Raw genomic sequence first — 26,796 nt, 5'->3', positions numbered from 1 at the left:
ATCTCTTTTGATTATGTGTCTAAAGCAATATGTGTCTTGCCTAGAGGAACAGCATGTCCTACTGGCCACCTTCATAGACACCTACAAGCCAGGCCTCCCAGCTGTCACTCTAACATTGATGACCCTTAGGGAAATTACTTTATCTTGTCCTCACAGTTAAATGCTGCCACTTGGCCTCTGTTATTCTGGAATTCTATCATTTTGCTCACTACTGGGGGATCCAGTTCTATAAAACATCCCTAGCATTATTCCAGCCTGCAGGGGACAGTCACCATTGAGCTTGTCAAGGATGTGCTGCCCCCTCAGCAGTGCATTCCTTCTCACCTTAGTTAGTGTCTGAGACACCTTAGTAGTGTCGCCCTTTGGAGGAACTCGGTCGCCTGATGGATGGATTCTCCAGTTGTAGAGCACAGAGTCATTCTAGCACACCAACTTCTATATCCTTGGGACCCCCTTTCCCAGACTCTGCCACAGTAGTCCTGGTATCTCTGCTTCCACTTGATTTAATGTGTAGCATAGCTTATACTAAGTCTCTGGGAGCCACCCAGGAGTATATCAGAATTGTTACCTTTGGCCCATGCCAGGCTAGTTAAACTCTGTGGTAGAGAAGCTTGCCCTTTTGTCAATAATTCTCACTTATCTGGTTTCACATTTCGCCCTTCCTGGACCAGGATCCACTCCCAGACACAATCTCCTCGCTCCTGCTGATGCAGCTGGCCAGTCCTACAGCTCCTTCGGAGGATGAGCGCTCTCTTCACTTTGTCACCTTGCCCATGACTGTGGACTTGCATTGTCCTGAGCAGTCTCTACATAGTCTTCATTCTAGAAAAATCGGGAGTTGGGTGGGGGTGGTAGCTCTCTCTTCCAACAAGGGGCAGAAAGACTTTTCTGCAAACCCAGGAGGTTCAGGGGGCATCTGGAGTTCAAAGTTCTCATGTACATCTACCTAGATAGCCCCATACTGAGTTTTAAGGCCTTGACTTTGGCATAAGAGACCACCCGGAGCTTAGAATTCAGTCTTCTCTGAAGTTTTGCGATTTGTAAAATCAGGGCCTGTACCAGACCTTCCTTGCTGTCTGCCTTCCAGCTGCAGGTATGAGGAGCTCTTCTCTTTAGGCTTGTGATGAATAGATCTAAGCCTGTCATTTACTCTTTTCAAGACATTAACGGCACTTAGTAATAACCCATACTTCTTATAGTTACTTTTCCTCACTTCTTAAATGCTAGACAATTGTACCAGCTACTTTAGTACATAGCTTGACCTGTAGCTCATCCAATTTACTACAGGTGAAAATTTGGGCAACTGCTCAGTGATAGCACTTCTGGGACTATCCATATTCCACCCAGCACCATTGGGCTAGACAGTGATCCAACTCCAGAATCCTGTCCTCAGAGCTCACTTCCTGGGGCCATTACCTTAGGTTGCATTCCCCAGAAGCACATTCTGGGATGAAGTCCCTTAAGCAAGAGATTGATGGTGAGCGTTCGCTCAGAAAGGAGCAGGGGAAGCTCATCATGTGGGCAAAAGCTGAGCCAGGATGTGGCAACAGCTGGAGACTATCTCCAGCCTGATTCCTGGGAGCACAGAGTAGCTGCACACCACATCCTTGGTCCTGCTTTGAGGCAAGGGGGCCGACCTCAGGCCACAGGGTGTCACTTCCAGGTAAAGCTGATTCCATTCAATCAAGGGTAATACTCTGGGGACTGCTGACATTAGCAGCCACCACTCAGCAGCTGGGGATGAAAAGACCTGGCCAGAAGAGGAGATGGTGCCAGGATGCCAACAGCTTTCCAGGGGAGTGAAAAATGGCTTCCCTCTAACCTGCTAGGTTCTTTGGCTGAGCTACAAGTGAATTAAATTGACGTAAGTAGATTAACAGGAGGAAAAAATTTTTAATAATACATGTTTGCACAGGAGTCCCACGAAATTTAACACTTCAAGAAGGGTCAGATGATTGACATTCATACACCATCATGAGCTATCTTTATCGAAAAGAACGGGGGTTTGGGCGTTCTGCAGGGAGTTGGCCACAGAAGTGGGAGAGGAAAGGGAAGAAGTGTGTCGTGAATAAAGCTTGGCTGGTTTTCAGATAAAAGGTCTTGCAAGTGGCCGGGCGCGGTGGCTCACTCTTGTCACATCCCAGCACTTTGGGAGGCCGAGGCAGGTGGATCATGAGGTCAGGAATTTGAGACCAGCCTGGTCAACATAGTGAAACCCTGTCTCCATTAAAAATACAAATAATAGCTGGGTGTGGTGGCAGGCACCTGTAATCCCAGCTACTCGGGAGGCTGAGGCAGGAGAATCGCTTGAACCTGGGAGGCAGAGGTTGCAGTGAGCCGAGATCGCGCCATTGCACTCCGATCCCGGGTGACAATGTGAGACTCCGTCTCAAAAAAAAAAAAACAGAGGAGAAAGGTCTTGTGAGTAATAAATGTTATCTGGAGCCGACCTCAGGAGAAGAGGTGAGAGTCTGTCTGTGCTGGTGTCACCTCCAATCTCCTTCCCTGTGATCTCAGTTACTCTTCCCTGGTTGGTGAGATTCTTGGGGATGTGATTCATGATGATCGAATTTCTTTTGAGGATTTGTCTTTGGGCAGATGAAGGAGGCTCAGAGAAAAGCCCCTCCCTGCTTGTGCTATTTCCCAAGTGCTCTCAGTTTGAAGTCAGTGGCAAGGCAGTGGCATATTTTGGGGTACCATTTCCTGAAGGCCTTCAGCATCCACTAAACCAGTCAACTGTTCCCATTTGTTTCCTGAATAGCAAACACTTCCTTGAAATCCTTCTCAAATTCAGCCTCCAGTCTAAGTCCCATTTGACCAAAATCGTTATACTGGAAAAAAATAATAAAGACAAAAATGATGTTCCTTATCATTAGTGTCATTAGACACCTTTCAACTGAGAATGATCAGGACTCTTGTCTTTAAAAAATAAAAACTGTAAGTTGACAATTTATAATGGTATGTATTTTGGAGTACAAGGTAGTGTTGTGATTTATGACTGCTATGTGGAATAATTAAGTCAAACTAATTAACATACCCATCACCTCAAAGAGCTATCATTTTGTGGTGAGAACATTTGATATTTACTCTCTGAACAATGTTGAAGTGTGAAATATACTATTATTAAGTAGAACTCTTATCTTAAACACCCTAAGTTACATTAACCAGGTTAAACTTGAAAACTAATGCAGCTAACAGTAACTTCTGTTTCTTACCAGCATGATGCTTTCTTATTAACAGGGCAGAAAAGTGAAATCATTTCCACAGTTGGGATTATTACTTCTTTGGCTTTGGTTGCTTATTTCAGTGGGTTAGAAAAGTAACCCACTGAATTTCAACAATTCAGATAGTGGAAGGGTATAAGGTAAGATCACTGATCTGTTCCTTTCTCGGTCACTTCTACTCCTTGCTGGAAATCCGTGTTAACCATACGGTCTCTTCACATGCAAAGGAATCTGGAGTTTGGGATTTCTGGGATTGGGGGCAGATAAGAAGCACAATATCACTTTAAGATGAAATTCTCTTCTCTTTATATGCTGCAGCAGGCAGGACTCAATTGCTCTCTCTGAGCTCCTGTCTCCTCTGGGGCAGGTCGGGGAGGAGCTCTCAGGGACCTGGGGTTCTGGTTGCAGGGACACCTTTTGACTCACCGTTTCTTTGCTAAGAAGAGCTTAAGTTCTGAACTGTAAACAATCAATCACTTCCAGAACCCTTGCTTGTGCAAGCTTATTACAGGATGAGGGAAACTAAATTTTTCTAGGCACCAGAAAATGAGGGGAAGGATGGAAAGAAATGAAATGGAAGCAGGAAGAGCCACCTACCTTGTAAGAGGCCCTGTGGTTCTGGAAGATGAGGCGCATGTCTCGTATAAACCCCTCCACTTGGGGGTAACTGTGCTCATTCAGCCTTTTCTTGATTTTATCCAACCACATGGGCTCCTTCAGGCCTTGACACGCCTCTCTAATCTGGTGACAAAAATACCAATGGAAAAGCTACCAGCATAGTTCAATGTCTGCCTTCTGTGGATTCCCATAAAATCCAGTAGAAATACAACAAGGTGAAGGTTGTAACGACAGCGTGTGCTCTTGCCCCATGGGATTAAGATCACAAATCTCACGAGGGCTCATTTCAGGGTCAGGTAATGTCATGACAGCCTGTAATCATGGGTTGCTGTTTTTACTTACATAATAATAGTATGGAATCTTGGCAAAAAAGGAGCTCTCAGAACAGCAATAGACTTTCAAGAGGAGGAACTCACATTTCTGCAAAAGAAAGAGGCTGTAAATGAAAAGCAGCTTGGAGAGAATGAGCCCACATGCATGAGACGGAGCACACGACTCACACCCTTCTTCCACAAGTTTCTCTAACATGTGTGGCTCTTGGAAACAGACATGTCATGGCTGAGTTATTTTTTGTGCAAACAAATTGGGGTGTTCTATCAGTGCGATTGAAGTGTGGCTCGGAAGAGCAGGCTCCTTTTGTGAATTCCCCTGACCCTGCGCTTGTTCATGGTGCTCACGTGTGAGGGGAAAGGAGAAGGCTTGGGGTTTGCATCTGACTTACCAACTGTTCCTGCGGACACATCTGCCTCTCCAGGACCTCAGATTCCTGACAACACTGTTGGCTTCCTGAAGACTCCTTCATCCTGCAGAAGATGCAACTCCACGGGGTCCTGAGAGATTGGACATGGGTGAGCAGAGGGCAGGGACCCTGGAAACGGCCACTATTCCTGTGGCTGCCACTGTCTTCCTTCAGGAATGGCTGATGGGCTCAGTCATGGGAGGGAGGGGAACACCTCCCAGAGTGTCCTAGAACTGCACAAGGGATCTCCAGCCACTGGCCTTTCCCTCGCATCAGCGGTAGCAGCAGGCAGGAAGCCCGAGGAAGGTGGTGTCACCATGAGTGTGGACTCTCCTTTTCCTGTCTGAGCTGCTGGGAGCACAAGCAGCCCTGCCTGCCAGGCCTGAGTTTCAGAAACTGGGCTTTCAGCTCCAGGGACCTCGGGCCTCCATCAGCCCAAGACCGTGCTTCCTGTCTTGTATGAATAAGCACAAAATACAAACAACTGGTGTTTCTTTTCCTCAATCCCTTGGGACAGGAGACTCTCCTGCCAAATTGAAGGAAAGGACAAAACCAGTATGTGGGCAAAAGGTCCCCAGCACTGGCCTCAGCATATCAGAGGCGGGTCCTTGAGAGCACAGAGAACATGAACCTCCTGCTGCCAGCATCTCCCGCTGCTCTCTGAACACACTGCTGCGTCCCAGTACCTGACGAACCTGCCCCTTCCCCATCTAGACACAAGTGGGCGCTCTGCTGGAGAGTGCGCATGGCAGGCGGAAGGTCCCTTAAAGCAGGAAGGAGAGGCGTCTGCATGTCACTCACCTCTCAGTTTCCACAGGCGCGATGTGACAGTCTTCATGGAAGACTCTTGAACAAGTGTCACAACAGAACAGCTCCCCTCCGTCCCGGCACACCTCACACTCATCCAAGTTTCTCATCTAGAAGGTAAAAGAGTTTCCACGTCACTGGGAACCGCAAGATTCAGGAAGGCCACCCCTCTGGGCATCTAGAACACACTGCCTTGTGTGAGTCTGTGTGGACAGGCGTATGCTTCTCCCTGGGATATGAAGGAAAAGCATGGCATGGAGATTTCAGAACAAATCCTGGTCTGCAGTGAAGTTCAGGAGGCAGGGGTATGTGTCAGAATAAAAACGTTTTCCTTATAAAACCAGAGATTATAACGCAGAAAGACGAGCAACGAAGCAAGAGGATGATCTTATAGGAATCTGAATAATTGTATTATGCTGCAGATAAAACCAGGTTTTAAAGTAACGTGTTAAATCCATTTGCTTATACTACAAATCAACTCATGAAAGGGAGACCCAGAGAATTACATATAACGGAATAAGCTTCTGAGATATCATCACATGCCATATTCTTGGCCATAAGTTCCTCATGAGTTGAAGAGAGGGCCTAGTTAGGGGTTTCTAGGCTGTGGGTTTTGTGCCTGGAGGGCTCTACACCGACCTCTGAGGGGGAAGGACCATGAGTACAGATGACCAGGTGGGTCACAGGGGGCACATAGAGCTCTTCGGCTCTGGGGAGCCTGGCAGAAGATCTCCCATGACTTAGCTAATTTGGATTGTAAGGTGCAAAGATGTCATCTCTAATGACCAAGGACCATGGTAACAGCATCATACAGTGTTGAAGATGGAGGCCCTCTCCTCATTTCCTGGGCCCATAAAAGAGCTGGTGCTTTGTTCTATAAAAAGAATGGGAAATCAACTAATTCTCCATTTCTCACCAGTCTCAACATATGAGACCTTTAGCTAGATTTAATTTGATTTAGTGAAGTTAAAATATGATGGTATTTGCATCCACGTGTTGTGGAGCAAATCCCAGTCATTAAAAACCAACAGAATTTATAGAACAAATATAGAGACCAATACGTAGAGGCTGTATTGTAGACAAATGCATGTGTATTTATGACAAAGAACCGGTCTGTGACTGAGCCCTTTGTCGTTCAAGGGAAAAGTGCTGTGAGGACTAAAATTAGAGTTCAATATTATGTGCAGCCTGGACATCTGGTAACACTGGGAGGGCCTAGAATGGTCTATCTACAAGTTCTCCCCTGGCTCTGCTCCTGCAGATAAGGTTTCCTACCAACACTTCTGATCAAGAGGACGGCTTGCACCTTCTGCTTATTTTTGATTAGCTGATTTCGTTTTCCTGCCAGCCATGGAATTATTCAAACCAGCCAATCACACTCTCCCTCTGGAAGCAGGGGACAGCCCACCCTCCACAGCCACTGACTGTTTCCACTGTTCCTGAGCGCAGCCCCCATGTGGCCCTGTGTGGAGTGCCTACAGGGCTCTGTCTGCTGCTACTTCTACTTTTATATTTTGCCCAGCTCTCTAAATTCATTTCAGCTCTAGGTTAGGTGAAATCCTTCTCCCATGATCTGGATTTTCAGGTTCCCCAGTGAGGATATATGTTCAGAGGTGGACTTTTTCCCTCTCACACGTTGAGAACTGTGTTTTGGCTGTCTCACAGAGTTTGCAGTGGCAAGCCACTTCTTTCAAAGGGTCTGTGAATTCCTTATTTTGCTGGAATGTTCCTGTGGTGGCTCTTGTAACAAAAGTTCACGATGTGAGTCTCAACATGCTCTTCTGTCTGTCTGAGTCGGAGGTGGAAGTTGGTCCTGCCTCCGATCTGCCATTTTTTTCCTCCAAATCTATATCTTTTCAAGAAGAGATTTGATTTCTCTGGTTCTTTGGTTGTTAGTCTGGCTGTACATTAGACTCATCTCAGGAGAGTACATAAAATGCTAATGTCCTGAACCCAGCACCAGGGATTCTGAATCACTGGGTCAGAGCTGAGGTGCAGGCACTGGTATTCTTCTTAAGGTGACAGAATAGGTAATTCTATGTATCAGCATCATCTGGGGACCTTAAAAAAATTCTAATGTTCAAGTCATACATAGTCCAGATTGATTAATTTAGAATTTCCCTAGAAGTGGAATCCAGGCAACAATATTTTTTAAAGCACTTCAGGTGACTCCAGGATGCGGGATAATTTGAGATTCAACCTGAGCAAAGTCTGGTTATGGAGGCATGGGTATATTATAAGTCAATGTTGTTATTGGCCTTGGAAAAATTATTAATAGTGGTGACCATACCTTTGCTGGAACTGTTTTCCTCTTTTTCCCACAAACATCTGGCTGTGGGCTGTGAGACATAAACCTCCATGTCAAGCTTATACAAAATCAGCCACACAAGCACTGACCTCCAGGACCGTTTTAACTGTTCATGAGTCCCTGAGTTGGCTGGGCGTCAAAATCAGTGTGGATAAGAACTAAATCTTGTTGGAGGATTGCTTTGGAGGTAAGGTGTGTATAAAACTATTTGAGCATCCCTACTCAGTTAAGTATTATGTGTCAGTATTATTGCATGATATTCTATGTGAGTGCTGCCTCCTGGAGTTCTGCGAGAAAGTGACCTTACCTAAAATTGACATCTCACTGCAATGAAAAGGAGCAAACCAGAATTTCATTTAGAGAAAGAACTCATCCATGATTTCGGTAGAACCCAAAGCAGGCAGCCATATAGCAAGTAGAGAATGGATGGGGCCCATGGGATCAGAAAGTTTGCATAGTACTGAGCACCAGATAAGCAGTTGAGTTAAAATGCCTCAGGATTTACTAGGTCATGATGGTTTCAGTCCTAACCAGCTCATCAGCCTAATGGCTTCCCTGAGACTGGTCATAGGGGCTCTGTAAAGGACCTCTTGTCCTGTATGTACTCCTTCACAGGACTAATGACAGACTCCACACCTTAAACATAAGAGCTTGGCATGCTCTGTTTCTTCTGCCTGATGCTTAAGACGATCTTCAGCTCTACCTGCACCTTGGAGTGCACTTTTGGGACTTTCCCTTTCATCCATACCCCCTACTTGAGAATTCTGTTATCCTCTCACCTTTACTCCTTCCCCCTAGTCACCAGGCCAGCCCTACCCATTACCACTTCAAGCTCTGTCTCAAGAGACCTCAGTGGTCTAGAGCTCAGCCTCCCATACTCACTATCCAAGGGAATAAGGAAATAAGAACATTGGAAGGTTTCTACTGAAACACATGGGAAGGGTGCTTTCACACTGAGACATCCAAGACCCAGGCACATCTACCTGGCTTGGGTGATGCAACTGGTATTCTTTGCTCGTCACACACAGCAACATACTCCAACTGAGACTGAACATGCTTCAGGGAATAGTAGTCATGGCACAGAACATATCACTGGAGAAAGGAGTGGAATACTCTGGGGGTCATAGCTCAGAATTTGTACTTACACAAGGGTCCACTGAGCTATTGTTGTGAGACTTCAGTATTCTCTGTTGAAAAAACAGAAAGATTGATTTACGATACTGAATGCATTGTTTCCATCTATCACTTACTTAAATTTAAGTAGTCATCTTTGAAGGGATTCAGGAACCAGTTGTAAAAAAATAGTTGGGAGGAGAAGGCCAGTAGGCTGGGGTGACTCCAGTACTTTAATTTCCTATGTAAGTAAACTGAAACCTGATGTAAACAGTAAAATGAAACTAGAGACTTTACCGACTAGAATCCGCCATCTACCTCTAATTAGCATCTTTCTGTGATAACCCATTAAATATAGTTTCTCTGACTTATTCCTGTGTTGGCCTCACTGTCTGGGCTGCTGCAGCAGAGTTCTCTGAACCTCTTCTTGTTCTGAGTGCTGCCCAATTCATGAATTGCTCTTTGCTCCAATAAATGCTATTAAATTTATTTTGTCTAAAATTTTATTTTTTAAACAGTCTTCCCTTTACCTCATATCTGATTTTTTGGACCTATATATCTACTGAGGGAAGAAAAAGTCCCCAAGTACTACTGTTTAGCCCAATGCAAATCCCATTCCCTGCAGGGAGTCTGGACCTAGTTCGCACAGGCCAAGTCAGAGAAGCTCTACTTGTCCTTTTACTCCAAGGGGCCCTCAGGCATATTTCCTAAACTTGGCCTTTGTGTCATCCCACCCAGAAGAGCTGCAATAATAATCAGGCTGAGAACTTATCCCCCACATCCTCCAAGTACCCCAGGGCCCAGAGTCCTGGAGGCCATGCAAGTATCCCAGAGAAGAATAACACTGCCTTCTGCAGCTCCCCTAGGGACAATGCCCTGGTGATAAAATGCCTCCAAGGTCCTCTGTGCTGCAGCTCTTCTTCCTGAGCGTCTCCCACTCTCCTTTCTATCCAAAGCACAAGAAGATGTCAGGTTGACTGACTGTCTTTTAAGAGGTAACCCACTAGATTTATTTAGATTGTTTTTGGATATCCATTGCAGGAGTTGGCACCTTTTCCTTCTGGGATACAGGCGGCCTCAGCTTTTGTCTCTAGCCCAGGGTACAGAGGCTATAAACAAGTGTGATCCAAAGCACAAGCACCTGAGAAGTGACCTTGTCACTGACTGCCTCTCTGACTAGCCTAGAATCTCCTACCCCACCCATTTGTAATTCATCCATGTTTACAATAAAATTGAAACAATCTTTTCCTTTTTTTCTTTTTTTTTAAGACAGAGTTTCACTCTGTCACCCAGGCTGGAGTGCCACGATGAAATCACAGCTTACTACAGCCTCGACCTCCCAGGCTCAAGTGATCCTCCCATATCAGCCTCCCAAGTAGCTACTGCATGACTACAGGTGTGCACCACAATGCCTGGGTATTTTTTTTTTTTTTTTGGTAGAGGTGGTATCTCACAATGTGTCCAGGTTGGTCTTAAATTCCTGAGCTCAAGTCATCCTCCCATCTCAGCCTTTCAAATTGCTGGCATTATAGGCTTGAGTCACCATGCCTGGCCTGAAATGATTTTTCAGGTCAATCTTTTGTAATGGCCTTTGGAATTCAGTATGTGCTTGATAAGTATATGTTGAATGGGTGAATAAATGAATATTGTTTCAAGAGTTCAAGATCAGCCCAACATGGCAAAACCCTGTCTCCACTAAAAATACAAATAATTAGCCAGGTGTGGTGGTGGGCACCTGTAATCCCAGCTCCTTGGGAGGCTGAGGCAGGAGAATCGCTTGAACCCCGGAGGCAGAGGGTGCAGTGAGCTGAGATCGCACCACTGCACTCCAGCCTGAATGACAAAAGTGAAACTCTGTCTCCAAAAAAAAAAAAAAAAAAAAAAAAAAAACTAGAGTCTCTTAAGCAAGCATTAGCATACAACAATTATTCTGGGTGAGTATATCAGATTGTTTTACACCTCAGCTGCCACCAAAAGGTTTATGTGGCCCTTGTCATGAGCCTGAGCAGAGACACTATCATGTGGCACTGATAGTGACACTGAAGTTTCCAGAAGCCAAATGGCTTTGCCAGCAAGAGAAGCTCTGAGAGGCACAGAGGACCCACGGAGTTTGTAATGGATCCTGGATCTGCCACTTAGGGGACCTCTGTTCTCCCCATGAGGAGACACAACACATAGAGGCAACTGCAGCTTGTTGCTGCTAAGTGTTGCACCTCAGAAGAGGGGGAGAGTCGGTTAGTTGGAAATGTCCAGTTCATTTGGGTCATCCAGACTGAGTTACTCTCGGCACCTGGGGAAAGGTAGAGATGCTGGTCTTTAGTGTACTCACTGAAAAGGTGATGTAATAGTTTCCCTTCAGGAAACCCAGTGGATGAAATATCTCAGTGGCTGAGAATTCAAATCAGCCAGTATATCAGATAAGGTAAAGGCCTGGATCTCAGGTTCCCAATGGAATATGAAGCCCAGTGGCGAGCTATGTGTGAGCTGTTTTAGAAGTCTGTCAATGTCTTGAATGCGCATTTCTACCTGAAGTGCACAAGGATGACATTTTTCTCTTCCCTCTCCTCAGGTTCTCATTCATACTCAGTCTTGGAAAAACCATCACCTTGTCCTGAATCTACACTGCACTTAACCTATTTATTTGTCACGTTCTTTAAGTGAAGGGAAAATCACTTTCACAGATAAAAAGCAGGTCTGCACAGTCTTTCTGGTAGAGCCAAAGAGGTGGCATCAACATAAAAGGTTTTCCTGGTCAGCCCCTCCTATAAAATACATTTGCCTCTGGAGATCTGCCTCCCCAATGGCACCATCTTGACGAAGGGAAATAATTTCCCGTTGAGAAAGAATTCTGTGTATCTGTGTGTACATTTTTTTTGGAAGGTGAAAGAGGATGTGAAAGATCGGAAAAGAAATATTCTTTTTATTACCTATTTCATGAAATAATATATGGTTTTATACACGTCTCAAGTGACTGGGAGGAAACGTTGGCTCTATCAATTTCACAAAAGTTAGAAAACAATAACATCAATGGAAAAAATCTGATTTTGAGTCGGAGATGATATTCTCATCTTATTATGAAATATTTTTATGTATTCCATGACCGTGTTGGATTTTCCAACTTTGACACTCTTAGAACATCTGCATCTGTTGCTAAAACACATTCAGGGGGTTTGTTTTGATGGCTCCTCAGCATCTCCATCTGATACAGTTTAATCCAAAGAGGACCTAGCTTTATATACACATAGTATTCAAAGTAGCAACTCTGAAGGCATATATAAAAAAAATTTAAACGTGGGTAGTGGAGAAGGTGAAAGCTTAATTATAATTACCCAATTGGAGACTCCATAGAATAAGATGTACATGTTAAATCAGTTATGTGACAAGAATCTGTAGAAAATTATGTAATAATCACCTTTTGGTTCCTGTAATGTATTTTTGGAGGATTAGGTAGAGATCCTTCCTGAAACATAAAAAGACCAAGATTCATAGTCAGCCTGTGTTTCTGTTTTGTGAGTCTGGCATTTCCAACCTCTTCCCAAATACTTCTACCTGAGTGTTCCACTGCCAGCTCAAACCCAAGGTGTCTAATGAGAAACCATCTCCCTCTCTTCACCTGTGCTTCTAGACTCCAATCAACAGAAAATCATTTTCAGGATCATTTTCCCTTCTCTTGTGCTTCTTTCCTAAGTCCTAAGAGGTTTTCATTCATAATCTCATACCATCTATCACCTCTTTTCCAGTTCCACCAGTGCCACTCCCAGCTGGAGTCCCTACACCAGAGCACCCACTTATTGCATGCTACTGGGTGTCAGTCACTCTGATCAATCTTGGGTACATGGAGATGGGAAAACCTAAAGAGATCTACAGACAAAAAGCACTCACAGAAGGATAAATATAAACAGTGAAAAAAGGGCATTAGTAGGGGGCTCAGGAACCCTGGGAAGGGAGGACCCATGGCTAGGTCAGTGAATATTTAAGGAAGAGGGTAACATTTGAGCCAAGCATTCCAGACTGAGTATAGGTTTGCTAGCAGGGGAAACAGTGAAGACATTTCAAAACCCTATTGCTGTCTAAAATACTGTGTTAAATGTCATTTCCAATCTCAGAAGATTTTGCCGATTCCTTGTTATCTCAATTACAGATTTGAATTACTTAGCCTGGCATTAAAGCGCTCCACAGACAACCTCCGTTGCTGAATTGTGCCTTATTGTATGCAATCTATCTACCTAAATCCACAGACCTGTTAATAGTTTTACTATGGTTCTTGTTTTAATGCCATTCTGGTTTTCAGGTCATTCTTTCTCTGAAGTATCTTCTTGCCCTGCCTGACTATCAACTCTCTTCTTTTTCTCAGTGCACAAAATTGTCTGCATCCACCCTAGTCAGAATGACCCTTTCTTCCTCCAAGCTGCTGCATCTATCCTGATGGAGCCCCTGTACAACATCAATGTGTTGCACTGTAGTGTGGTTATGGATATGGGGTCCCTCTCTCCTGAATGAGAGGATAAACTCACTGGCATCAAGGATTTAGCTATAACCTAACAAATATTTGGTGAATAAACAGTCTCTTCATTATTGGGGAACAACAGGAAGGGGTACAGGTCTGGCGCCTTGTCATTGGAATACCTTCATCAGCCTTTGTAAGGGCCACCCGCCACAGCGCACACTCAGCTTCCAGTTCTTTGATCTTGCGTAGCCTCCTTTGGTTTCAAATTCTCCGGGGGTGAACCAATTTCCATCCTCAGTCTGTATACACTTCAAGAAGCTTCCTGTAAGACCAGGGTAAGTTGATCCTGAGCCCTCTTTGTTCCCAGTGCTCAGACTGTGGCCACTCACCACATTGTATCTAGAACCACCCAATTTCTGATCAAGATCAATAGCGGGAGGGTCTGGCCTTCCCTCTCAGACTTCAGAGGCCTCAAATCCAGCCTGAAAGTCCCCTCTAAGGATATTTCCTGGTGGGGGTGCACATTTCTTTGACCTTCATCCATGAAGAAAGTGATGGTTGTCAACAAGAGCAACCTTTTAAGCATTTCAAAAGCACTTGCAGAATGAAAAGCAAGTAATTCTGAAAGATGAGAGGATTCCAACTTGCTTTTTAATTCTGGGGGTAGAGACCAGGCCTGAGTCTGCAGATGGCTCTGGGGGCAACGTGGAGGCAGAATCCTTAGGTAGGGGTACAGTCTGAGATGAGTGCCCTGTGGCTCAGGAGGCCACCCCAGCAACATGTGCACCTTCTATTACAACATTTTTCATTCAGTTTTAGGGCATTATTGAACAGAGATTTTCTCATCTGTGCAATCACGGGTAGCTGATATTAAAAAATAATTGTGAAATGTTACCTAATAGAAAATTTAAGTTATATATAAAAGATAGTCAACCCCATCAGCTATTAGGGAAATGCAAAGCAAAATCACAGTGAGATACCACGTTACACCCACTAGTATCTTAATAAAAAAGACAGACAATAACAAGTGTTGGTGAGTGTGTAGAGAAATGGGAGCCTTCACACATTTCTCGTGGGAATATAGAATAATGCAGCCACTGTGGAAGACACTTTGGTGTTTCCTCAATAAGTTAAGAATAGAATGACCATTGGACTCAGCAATTCCTCTCTTGAATATACACTTCAAAGAACCGAAATATGTTCACACCAAATTTGTTACACAAATGTTCAAAATAGCATTATTTATAACAGCCAAAGAGTGAAAATAACCCAAGTTGATGAATGGATAAACAAAATGTGGTATATCTGTACAATGAAATATATGATTTATCAATAAAAGAAATGAAGTACCAATACATTCAATATGAATGAACTTTGAAAACATCATGCTTATTAAAAGCAGCCAGTCATAAAAGGAGATGTATTATAGGATTCCATTTGTAGAAAATGCCTAGAATAAGCAAATCTATAGAGCAGAAAATAGATGAGCAGCTGCTTAGGGCTGGGCATTGGGGCGAGGTGGGAATGGGCATTGACTGCTAATTGACATGAGGTTTCCTTTAGTGAAGGACAAATTGTTCTAAAATGAGATGATAATAATGGCTGTACAATCCTGTGAAAATACAAAAAAAAAATCATTGATTGGTATATTCTAAGTGGTGAGTTACATGATATGTGAACTCTATTTCAGTTAAGCTGTTTAAAAAAAGTCCCAATGAAAACATTTATATTAATTGGTGCTCAAAGAGCCAAGTTAAGAGAGGTCTGAGATGAAGGCCATTCTGATAGATGATTTTGACAAAGTTTTATAATTTTCAATTGCAAAATATTTTACGTTAATATGTAAATTAATTCTCACAGCTACATCATGAGGCAGGTTTTTCATTATTGTTCCCTCTCTTAGATGAGAACTTTCACATTCAGAAAGGTCCCCTTCTCTATTCAGAATGGAACAGTCACCCCTGCACAGCCAAGGCTGGAGCTCAGGCTTCCTAATGTTAAAGCCTGTGATCATCACCCTAAGCCAAGCACCCTGCCCCGGTGATGGCACTCCAGAAGGGGGAGAGAATATGAAGGTCGAGGTTGAGGGCCTCTTCCCTTTTCTGTCTGATTCAAAGTAAAATACGTGACATTTTCCATCTGCGAATTGACGTTCCTGCACTTCTCTTTGGTTCTTTGGGCAACCCCTGGACACTCCGTGTGCGAGTGAGCATCTAATGGGTGTGATTTCTTAAAGTCTGAAAATGTCATCTTAGAAATCCCTTCCTCCTTCCCTCAAGCCAAACTGGGGCCAAACTCCTTGAATGATGTGTAATTCACATGATAATTCCCCACTACTTGTGATGCCTTCAGATAGGAGTTGCAATTTAAAGAAGACCATGAAACCCACCTTGTTTCAATTTCTCCTTATGTAAAATTCCCTTCACCCCACCACAGGTCACCGGAAGTAAAGGAGCCTGAAAATCCACAGTTTCATCTTTGTGCTTTCTTGAAGCTGAAAGAGAGGATTTCTTCATTGTGTCTCACTTTGCAAAGGCACATCCCCCTTCCCCACTGAGGTAAATCCTACAAAGGCTACTTAAGAAATTCTATTGCATAAATCTCTAGAGTTTCAAAGTCTTTCTTCCAAGTGGCATTTTTTATACAATACTACACAATGTGGGCCCCAATTTCACCTTTCAAATGTCACACAAAATATTGGAGAAATTAGACTTCAGTAAAACTGTTTTAACTTCCAATGTAGTAAGCTCCACTGATTCTTATATGACAATGAAACATACAGTTGTTGTCATTGGTTTGATGGGCGCTCTCCAGCTATGCTGTTTTGCTGCAGTTAGGTAGCCAGAGATGAAGCTGGAGACCATAATCAGTCTCCCATTTGAGCACTGACTGGTCAAGGAGGGAGAGGCTAATGATGAGATAACCTAATGGAGATGGCGCCTGCCTTCTGCTTTTATTCTCTGCTTTGCTCCATTTTCCCCTCCTATCAGCTTTCTCCACAGCTGAGAAAGGAGCTCAGGGAGCTCTAGAATAATCTGAAAATTGTACTGAGCAGGGAGTGGGGAACTGGGAACCTGACACCACAGAAGTAGGTGGGAAAGTTTTTCAAAGAAAAACTCCAGGAGGATGAGCAGCGAATCCTGCCCTTCTAAACAGAGGAGTGGAGGCCATGACGGGCAGGGGGAGCGGCCCTTGGTCCTGAGACTGGTTTTGAAAAGGGCAGACTATTTAGACTGAGATGGACTAATAAGAAGGGTGGTTGGCCTAATTCACCCTCTAGCTTCCCAGATGAGGAAACCAAGGCAAAGAAGGTCAAGTGGTCAGCACAAGACCACACAGTCAAAGATGAAAAAAAAAAAAAAAAAAAAGCCAAAAAGCCTTAGGACACAGATCTCTAACCACAACTCTGGTTCAACCTTAGTGTGCAACCTGTGGCATTCTGTGTAGCCAGAGGAAGGTCAGCTAAATCACTTATGGGTTATACCCTTTATACAGCAATGGGCTATCTCCAGCCTTGAAATTTATCATTTCAGTGGAAGTAGCACTTTAGTGGCCCCTGAGCCCCCGGGGTCTGATTGTAGATCAATCACCAACTTACTTCCTTCTTCCTTGACACATTTTGGAAAATGACTTAATAGGATACATTTCTCAATAGTTAGTACAGTTTCATAAAACAATTAAGGAAATAGGTTTATTACTGAAAATACAGCATAAAGCACAGGAAATTAGATGTTTAGTTATTGAAAGTGCATTCCTCTTTTCTTTTTTACCTCTCGATCGGACCCTTTTCTGTGGAGCTCTGTCACTCTGAGTGAAGCAGGTTCCAGGTTTGCTTCTCTTACTCCCTGAGAAAATAGAATAATATAATCACAGTCACAAACAAGCAACTGTATTAAACATATTGCTGCTTTTCAAAAATTCCATTTAAATGTAACTTTCCAAAAGCCAGTTTAATGTATAAATAAAAAGATTTAAACCTTAGCCTTTAAGGTATGAAGAATTAGATAGCTAATATTAGGTTTACTTTATATTTCATTTTCCTATTCTTATATTAGGAAAAAAACTAATTGAAATCAGTATTCCACATATATGTCAAGCAACAGTATAAATACTTCATTCCATATTTTGAAGGTTCATTTCATGTTTTGAAGGTTCATTTCATATTTTGAAGGTTCTTTTCATATTTCATTTCAAATATATATCTTTGAAAAATATATATGGCATATAATACATGTTAAACACTTACACATCCACTAATTTATTTAATCTTTGCAAGATCAAAACGATGATTACTGTCATTACAGAGACTAAAATATTCAGAGAAAATTGAGACAAAACTACAAAATTAAGTGAAGGCATTTGGGCTTCTCTTAGCAGAGACAAAACTGAATGACAGTTCTGTGAATTAAGGGAAATCCTATTAGGTGTTCTATAGGTGAGATGTATGCTGCACATATCACATGGAGGGAAGATATTCGTACCTTTGTGCTGAAAGTAATAGTAAATGTGACCAGGGCTTTGTCCACATGGCTTTGGAAAAAAGAAATATTAGAATCTAAGAAACTAATCAGAAAAAAGTTAACCATGAGGAATGGGTAGAATTGAGACTTCTACAGCCTTCATTCCAAATGGTAATTAAGGATTGACATGGCAGACGCTGCGGCCGACGAGGTTCTCCCGTGTGCATGTTAATTGGCTGTGGGTGGGCATCTCAAGGTTTACTATCATTCAAATGTGTTTTATTTTCCAAGGCAGGAAAGCAAAATGTTCCTTCCTTCTTGTGCTGAATGTCCACCATCCAGTGACCACCATCTGGGGGTGCTGGTCAGGGTCATGTAGACCCCGTGGAGAAATATTTTCCAACCTACTTATTCCTAAGTACTCTAAACTCTAAGCATATTATGAGCATATTAGGCCAGCAAAGTGGAAAAGACCAATCAGACCCAAAGTGGACCTATGGCTTAGTAATATGATTCCACTTTCTGGTCTTTAGACTACACACTTACTGATCAGGTTTTTACCCATTTAAGACCCAAATGGCCCAAGGGACCAATACTGATAATTACAGACATCTTATCCCAAGATCAAACAAGTTTCATATTTACAAGTTGTCATCCTGTTAATATTTAACCAAGATAATAGGTGCTCAAAGAAGAGCTTTAGGAGAGTTTAATAAACTTGTATAGGGAGGTATGAGTCTTCTATAGTAACAGCCAAGGGCTAAGAAAAACTACTAAAGAGGTGGAAATGTGGTTCTCCATGAGGCATATTAATCTTTTTGCTCCATCTTGCTGCCTGCCTCTGGAAGATGAGGTTTCCAGGCAATAGAACATCAGCCACACAGGTGTGGCTCTCTGAGAAGCTCTCCTCCCCTCTTCTCCCACGAAAGATGCCAAGGGGACTCTGGAAGGCCAGGACATCTCCAGGTCTCTCCTCTTCACTGCTTCATCCCTCCCTCCTCTCTGAGGGTCCACGCTCACCGTACAGTGAGAATAGATCCAGATGTTATACTCTTGCTGCTCTTTTCCCTCCTATACTCCAGCCAGTCTTGGCACTAGAGCTCTGGCCACAACCTTGGACAGTCCAGCTAATACAGAGTTATTTCTTCCTTTCTATCTGTTTCTGTCTGGTTACATCTTTTCTGGGACTAGTGGGTGTGTCAGATTTAGCTTTCATTACATTTGTTGAGGCCTCATATTTTTAGGGAGAAAAAGGAAACACCATGAAGTCTACTCTAGTCTATGGAGCTTTTGGTACAGAACAATCTGGAGCTTAAATACAGCAAATTCATAATACAGCACTACTGTGTTTTACTCTCAGAATCGAGTGGCTGAACAAGGCAGGATTCAAATATTATTGTGTCAAATATTATTGTGTTAAATGGCTGTAATACCCATTTAACAACACTGAAACCCTATCACAAGCCCTAATAAATACTATGGTGGCCAGAATATAATTTAAAGTTATTTTAAAATAATTGTTATGGTTGGTGTTAATTAGCCTCTAGAAAGAAGTGTGACAGAGTTTTCAATTTCCTCCTGCTTTCTCAAAATTTCACTTCAAGTCCCAACGGTTGGGAACAATCCAGTAAGTACCAAGTAGAATGACCAATTGTCCCGGTCTGTCCAGGACAAAGGGGGTGCCCAGGACATGAGAGTTTCACTGGCAAAACTAAGAAAGTCCCAAGCAAGTAGGTTGAGTTGATCACCCAAGTTTCAAGCACCCACATCCTAAGACAATGCACCAGTCCACCTATGCGACCATAGAAAGAGTTGGTGGAACTGATGATGCTAGGTTCAGCCCTTCACTCACATCCAGGTTGTAGAAGTAAACCTCTATTTCTTTCAAAATAAGTCAAGCTGTGATGCCTGACCCCTCCCCTTCCCTTGCAGGAGAGTTGATGAAAGCATCTCGTGGAAGAAAGAGCTAGTGATTGCGCATCAACCACTTGTAACGTCATTTCACGGCTGCACCTGTCAGGCAAGACACCTCCACACTCTGATCTCACCCCTCTCTCTCACCTCCCCAGTCCTGGATGGGACCAAGCCAACAGTTATGGAGTGGGGATAGGGCCAAGAGAGAATAAGAGAAGACACTGACTATGTCACCCCCAACTATATGTGTTCCAGACTAAGGCTTGCCCAGGCTACAGGAGGGAAGGTGCTTTAAATGCTTTAAACTGGGGAGGACATTGGAGTTTTAATACTTGGTCAGAAAGACTCTCAACTACTGAAAGGAGACTCTTATTGTTGTGAAAAGGGAGTAGGAAAGTGATAGGGGTTGCTCAGGACAGGAAATAACTCATCTAGGAAGAGGACTTGAAAGGGCAGTGAGAGAATAAACCTGTATTCTGCTTACAATTTACCAGGTCTAGCCTTTTTCATTAGCGAATGATTTAAGGCAAAGGAATTTCCAGGAAAATCAGATAAAACAGAGAGGAAAACAACTTTAGAACCTAGAGAGATAAGATCTATGATATGAATACAATCAACTTACAACCCTGGCTTCTAATGGGTTTGCTTTTTTTTTTTTTAGATTTCACAGCTCTGAAATTGACTAAGTTTGACTAGTAAACAATAAAGGTTCTAGGCTCCTCAAAACGTCAACAACATTTGCATTGACCTGAAGGGCAAATGAAAAGTGGTACAAACTTTATCTTACCGCTGATCTTGGAAAGGCCTTGCAGATTCACTTTTGCCTTCTCTTCATTAGGGACCAGCTGGCCACCGGGTTTGCTGTTATCTGGGGATAGGCAGGGGAAAATGTATTAATAGAACTGAGCAGAACAACAGCTGTCAGGCTGAACCAAACTCAAGTGAGGGAGTCCTGGGTTTCTTCAGACACTCAGACAAGGAACCTCAAGCAGGTGTCCAGAGCATCTTCTGCTTTTGGGAGTGTCGACTTCTAAATTACACACAGGATTTAATTGTACATTGAAGTCTCTTAGAATTTATTAGGATAATACACAGAGACTTAAATGAAAATGTTATAATGACTCAGTCCAAATAATTTTTTAATTTGAAAACACTCATTCTTGTTTTTTGTTTGTTTGTTTGTTTTGTTTTTTAGAGACAGTCTTTCTCTGTCTCCCAGACTGGAGTGCAGTGGCACAATTTTGACTCACTGCAACCTCTGCCTTTCAGGTTCAAGTGATTCTCATGCCTCAGCCTCCTGAGTAGCTGGGATTACAGGTGCCTGCCACCACATCCAGCAAATTTTGGTATTTTTAGTAGAGATGGAGTTTCACCGTGTTGACCAGGCTGGTCTCAAACTCCAACCTCAAGTGATCCATCCACCTCAGCCTCCCAAAGTGTTGGGATTACAGGCGTGAGCCACCGTGCCCGGCTAAAAACACCCATTCTTAAAATAAATGCAACCACTTGTTTTTCTTTCCAAACAAAAATGTACATCCACAAACCGGGCAGACACTTAAACTGGCAAGAACAGAACAGAAGATATATAGATTGGTGAAAATGAACAATTTTCAATAGGACTCTAAAATCTTACTATATAGATCCACTGATTCAAAACTGAGCATCATTTGGAAAATAAGACTTAGCCTTCATTGACTAGGAGGAGGGAAATCCTTAGACCATGACTAAAATAAATAATATGTATAATTATGGAAAATTCAGAAAATAAAATAGTCTAAAACATCATCATCTGGAGATAGCCACAGATGAGGATGGCTATCTCCAGATGGTGATTTGTTCAAAAATATTCCCTTAGGTTTTTCTTTTGGCATCTGTTACCTTTAAAGAACGCTTTTTCATTATGAAGTTTGAATATTTTAAAAATTTTAATACACACTGGTACATTTAAATACCACAAATAAAAATATAAACATCACCTCTATTATACTGACTAAATGTAACCACTGCTTATATCTTTATAAATGAACTGCCATTGATTTTTCTATAGCTTTATATCTCTTTATACACACAGATAAATAATTACACATATCTATGTAAGGATTGATAGATACATAAAAACACACTTTCACAAGTATAAATTTCACATAAAATATGGTTGCATATATATGTATATATATATTTTACAGGTGCACACACATACACATACACCTTGTTTTCTTCATTTAGCCCTCTTAAGGACATTTTTCCAGATTAATAAAAATTTCTTGAGCTACTAAAAAAAGCCATGCTGAGGATGATAAGACCTCCCTATTAACTGTGGGCCTCTGGACTATTACATGCATGAGAAACCATTTTGTTGAAGCCATTGCATTCTCAGGCCTCTTGTCATAGCCTGTTAGTCTACATCCTAACTGATACAGGAGGTACAGAACTCTCCTGGCCCTCGAGAACTGCAGGCTTTCAAGAATACAGTGGGCAGTGCCCTAATAAACTCAAAAGCTGTAACGACCTCACTTTGCCTGCTTACCATGTTGTTGGATTTTTTTCTGCATTCTGCTTTTTATTCTGGTCCAGGAATGCCCCTTCTTTTTTTCTTCAAATAAAAGAGAATAAATTTAATTATGCAGAGGTATAAATATAATTCTCTGAGCTTTATGTGCTAGTAGTATACAAGATTTTTTTTCATACTTTGGTCCACAGGAATGAGGCAAAATTCTTTATAATCTGTGTAGTAGTGTGGAAGTTGAGTACAGAGTTCTATTTTAATTCTGCATGAGCTTTGTGGATCATAGGCTTGGGATACTATAGGAGATGACCTTCCTTTGAAACAAAATTTTTAATGGAAAATTAACTCTTGCTGGCACCTTAGAGTGAATAATAACTGCTACTCCATGTTCCTTTTTCAAATGTTTGTTGAGTAAATGCAAATGTGCAATGAGAAGGCATCCTCCTTGAAGCTGATGATGTTATAGATAATATTTTGTATTGGAAGTTGGGAGATATTGTGAACTCTGATGTAGTGAGTTTTCATTATGTAATTACATAATCATTATAGAATTCCCATACAACTTCATTAAATAATCTCAGCAGTGCCTCCACACTGTCAGCCCTCCTTCAGGCTGCAGAACAACTGACTCCAGGAACGCTATTGTGATCCTAGAAACTCATTAGTGTCATGAATCTGGCTGTCTGGACCATTTGCAGTCTGATGTGCCCTTTATCAGAAAAGTGACTCCACAGTGCACTGACTTTCTGACTGTCCCTCATCTCCTCCTGTCCACACACCATGGGAGGTTCACTGAAGGAAGCAGCCCCCAGAAAGGGATCATCTCCTTCCTGGACAGTGACCAGGACAAAAGTGTGGGGTATTGCAAGTGTTCTGTAGACCTATCTTGAAGATTCAGGATTCTGTTGTGACCATTCCTAGGGATGACGCTTCATTCTTTTCCCTAGAGGCCTGGTGGGCACAGCCTTCTGAGTGCCCAGGGGATTCAGATTTCACTCCAGACACAGCTAATGAAAATGCTTTTGCTCTACTTGTATCTGATATTGTGGATGGAAGGTCTAAGTGAGAAAAGGAGATGATTAGGGGAGAAAGATGAAGGTGCAGCCACCTGAATGGTACAGAGGAATTTTGCAGCAGTGAAGCAAGAGCAAAAATCCCGACATCTAAGGCAGGAACACCTGCAACCCCAGGAGGCAGGGAGGAAGCAGGAGCATTGGTGATATCTGTCTTTCAGAACTACCCTGAATCCTTTGTCCAGAAGGAAAACCCCTGCTCCAGTGCTCCCGCCTCTGAGAATGCTGAGTCAGCCTCTCTGCACCAGTCATGAGACAGCAGAGGCTGGGCCCAGGTTCTGAGGTCCAATATAGAATCCTCCAGACATTGTCCCTACCCCTGTTTTCAGTCATTTGTTGGGGTGGGTCGGGGGGCGACTGTTACCTGGTTGGTGTCATGGACAAAAAGGATAGATTGGAAAGATTGTCCTCAAACAGTACCTCCACATGCCCACCCTCTCCCCGCCCCCCACACACAAACAAATCAAGGACTGGACACAATGAACAGAACTGGGATCCCCAAGGCTTACAGTCATCCAGGAGTCACGTAGGAGGCACTGTTTCCCTTCCCCCTGACAAAAGTACATCCTGCTCAGGGAAGCTCAACAATTGTAAACACTTCCCTTCTTCGAGCACCTTGTGTGCTCTGGGGACTGTGCTTCTTGTATGGAAGCCAGGCATTAACTTGCTTCCCTCACATAAGGTGACTTGTACCTTAGAGGTGGTCAGCTGGTCATAAGAGACCTAAAGACCTAAAACATTCACTGTTTATGAAGTGTGTGTGTGTGTGTGTGTGTGTGTGTGTGTGTGTGTGTAGAGACAGGGTTCCACTATCTTGCTCAGGCTTGTTTTTGGTTGTTTTGCTTGTTTTTGGACTCCTGGCCTCAAGTGATCCTTCTGCCTTGGTGTCCCAAAGTGCTGAGATAACACGAGTGAGCCAGTGCACCTACATTTGCAATTTGCTCCTACAACATTTAGCAAATCAAATGTATCTGGACCCATGGGTCAAATTAATTAAAGTGGCTGATGGGTCAGTGTCTTCATGAGGAAAATTACCAGAAGCAAAAATGTGGGAAGAATTTGTTGAGAAGCTATTCTCATTGGCATTTCTGTACTCATGGTGTCAGGGTATAACTTCAAGGATGTTAGAATAGCAAGCAGCCTTGGAAGCTAGAGATCATGTAGCCTCCAGATTATAGGGCAAATTTATTCCCTCACCAGTATAAAGTGGAGAACATCTCCCTCCTTAGAAATTTTCCAGAGGAGATATCCCAGAGGAGAGTTGCTTAAATTCCAGCTAAAAAGATAATATCTCCTTCAGAGGTAAGGTTTGGGCAGGCTTGCTAGCAGTCCCTGAGCTAGCAAACCCCATGGGTTTCCTCAGTGAAACATTCCATCACTGCAGCACATACTTGTGAGTGCAGCATCCACCTGCACCATCCTTTTCATGGGTCCTGAGGGAAAAGAACTGATACATCTACTCTATATCCCAGCAATTTTACTCCTAGGTATTTAGATAAGTGATATGAAAAAACAGAAAGACTTCTACAAGAATGTACTGAGGAGGATTTTTATAAAAGCAAAAAACCGAAAATACTCGAGGTGACGATCATCAGGAGAATTATAAACAAAATTCAGTATATTCAGACAATGGACACTGCTTAGCAATGAAAAGGAACAAATTACTGATACATCCAATGATACAGATGGATCTCAAAAACATGCTGAGTGAAATAAATCTCACAATAAAGAGAACATGCTGTAAAACCTTATTTATATAAAGTTTTTTTAAAAACCCAAATTAAGTTATCATGGTAAAACAAAGAGTAGTGATTGCCCTGATGGGTAGCGGGTAGAGATATAACAGAAAGGACATAAGGAACCTTTCCATGGTGATGATCATGTTCTGTATCTTGGTAAACATTTTGATGGTGCAGAAAAATGTGGTTATAAGAACTCATCAAATGGTACTTTTCATACTTGTGCATTTCATTGTAAATTTTATCTTATAAAAGAACTTTAGTTAATAATATGCAGGCAGAAGTATTTGAGGGGGAAGGGTGCAGATGACTGCAACCTTGAAATGTTTCAAACTTGACCATGGGTTATGGAGTGGATAAAAAAAATGTATATATGGATAGTGATACGGTTTGTCTGTGTCCCCACCCAGATCTCATCTTGAATTGTAGCTCCCATAATTCCCACGTGTTGTGGGTGGGACCTAGTGGGAGATAATTGAATCATGGGGGTGATTTCCCCCATACTGTTCTCATGGTAGTGAACAAGTCTCACAAGATCTGATGGTTTTATAAAGGAAACCCCTTTCACTTGGTTTTCACTCTCTGTCTGCTGCCATGTAAGATGTGCCTTTCACCTTCCGCCATGATTGTGAAGCCTCCCCAGTCACATGGAACTGTGAGTCCATTAAACTTCCTTTATTTTTCCTTATAAATTACCCAGTCTTGGGTATGTCTTTATTAGCAGAGTGAAAATGGACTAATACAGATAGAAAAGTGATAAAGCAGGAATGATACAATGTTAATTGTGAATCTATATGAAAGTATATTGATGTTTAGTATACAATTCTCCCAAGTCTTCTGCATGCTTAAAATTTTCATGATTAAATATTGGGGTAAAAAGCTTTTAGAGAGGAAGGACAGGGTATTAAACAAGAAGTTACAGTTACGATAAAAGAATGATTTTTTATTAGCCATACTATAGATTTCAGAAGACAATGTAGTGATTACTTTACTATACTGAGAATAAATAAATATCAACCCAGAATTTTTAACCTAGCTAAAAATTTCTATCAAAAAAAAAAAGACAAATTTGTACATACAACACTTAGAGAATTTACCACTTAGAGATCACTCACTGGAAAAAATAAATAATTTACTTCAGCTAGACAAAAAGTGAAACCAAAGAAAAAGAACAATGGTGAGTGTGTAAAATGATTTTAAAAAATTGATTTAAGTAAATATCAACTGCAAAAATAATAGTTTCAAAATTTATAGTTAACATTAAATATTAAACAACAATAGGCAAATGGTAGAGATAAGGTATTAAATTTGTAGTGAAACCATTACAAGATCCTTGTCATCTTTGGTGATTGGGGCATGATTAATAAGATTACAGAAGTTTTGTCTTTAATTTCCAAACCAGCAGGGAGAAAAGGGAGAATATAGAATGTTATATCAATCCATCAGAAAGCAGGAAAGAGACACAAAAAACACAAACTAAGAATGGTCAACACTACCACAGAAGATATAGGTCCATATATATCTGGAATCACAATAAATGAAAACGAATAAAAAATCATTAAAGAGCTAAGATTATCAGATAAAATTGCAAAAGCTAAGAGCTGTTACAAGAGACATAAAACAAAGCTGCACAAGATGGCTTAACATAGAGTGAAAAATATGAAAAAAGCAAAAAAGTTTGTATAACAACATTAGCACTTGGCAAAAGAGATTTTAAGGCAAAAGCATTAATAAGGATAAAGCAGAATGCTGTATAATGATAAAGAAATCCACTAAGAAGTTATAAAGTCATTAATAGCCTCAGAATATTTAAAGTAAAGGAACAAAATAAGGAGGAATTGGCAAATA

The 26,796-nt window shown here is 42.1% G+C and overlaps 1 protein-coding gene across 9 annotated transcripts in view; it reads right to left on the bottom strand.

The window, feature by feature from the left end:
* Nucleotides 1–1,873: 1,873 nt before the first annotated feature.
* Nucleotides 1,874–26,796, bottom strand: part of SP140L (SP140 nuclear body protein like) — a 65,306-nt gene continuing 40,383 nt past the window's right edge. For 6 of the 9 annotated variants that reach the window (XM_074010438.1, XM_074010435.1, XM_015432932.3 and 3 more), the window contains 12 exons: nucleotides 22,158–22,223; nucleotides 20,418–20,498; nucleotides 17,027–17,101; nucleotides 15,646–15,750; nucleotides 13,436–13,578; nucleotides 12,222–12,269; nucleotides 8,842–8,883; nucleotides 5,383–5,498; nucleotides 4,564–4,672; nucleotides 4,185–4,262; nucleotides 3,822–3,965; nucleotides 1,874–2,831 (listed from right to left, as the gene is read on the bottom strand). In XM_074010438.1, coding sequence (XP_073866539.1) covers nucleotides 2,733–2,831; nucleotides 3,822–3,965; nucleotides 4,185–4,262; nucleotides 4,564–4,672; nucleotides 5,383–5,498; nucleotides 8,842–8,883; nucleotides 12,222–12,269; nucleotides 13,436–13,578; nucleotides 15,646–15,750; nucleotides 17,027–17,101; nucleotides 20,418–20,498; nucleotides 22,158–22,223 — 1,106 coding nt within the window. In that variant the 3' untranslated portion in view covers nucleotides 1,874–2,732. Of the gene's footprint in view, nucleotides 2,832–3,215; nucleotides 3,472–3,821; nucleotides 3,966–4,184; nucleotides 4,263–4,563; nucleotides 4,673–5,382; nucleotides 5,499–8,841; nucleotides 8,884–12,221; nucleotides 12,270–13,435; nucleotides 13,579–15,645; nucleotides 15,751–17,026; nucleotides 17,102–20,417; nucleotides 20,499–22,157; nucleotides 22,224–26,796 lie in introns of all 9 variants that reach the window. The other 3 variants (XR_012421547.1, XR_012421549.1, XR_012421548.1) reach the window with 1 other exon arrangement.

This window comes from Macaca fascicularis, chromosome 12 (genome assembly GCF_037993035.2).
Source record: "Macaca fascicularis isolate 582-1 chromosome 12, T2T-MFA8v1.1".
Taxonomy (NCBI): domain Eukaryota; kingdom Metazoa; phylum Chordata; class Mammalia; order Primates; family Cercopithecidae; genus Macaca; species Macaca fascicularis.
The sequence above is the reverse complement of the archived record's forward strand: the minus strand, read 5'-3'. Positions and strand labels throughout refer to the sequence as shown.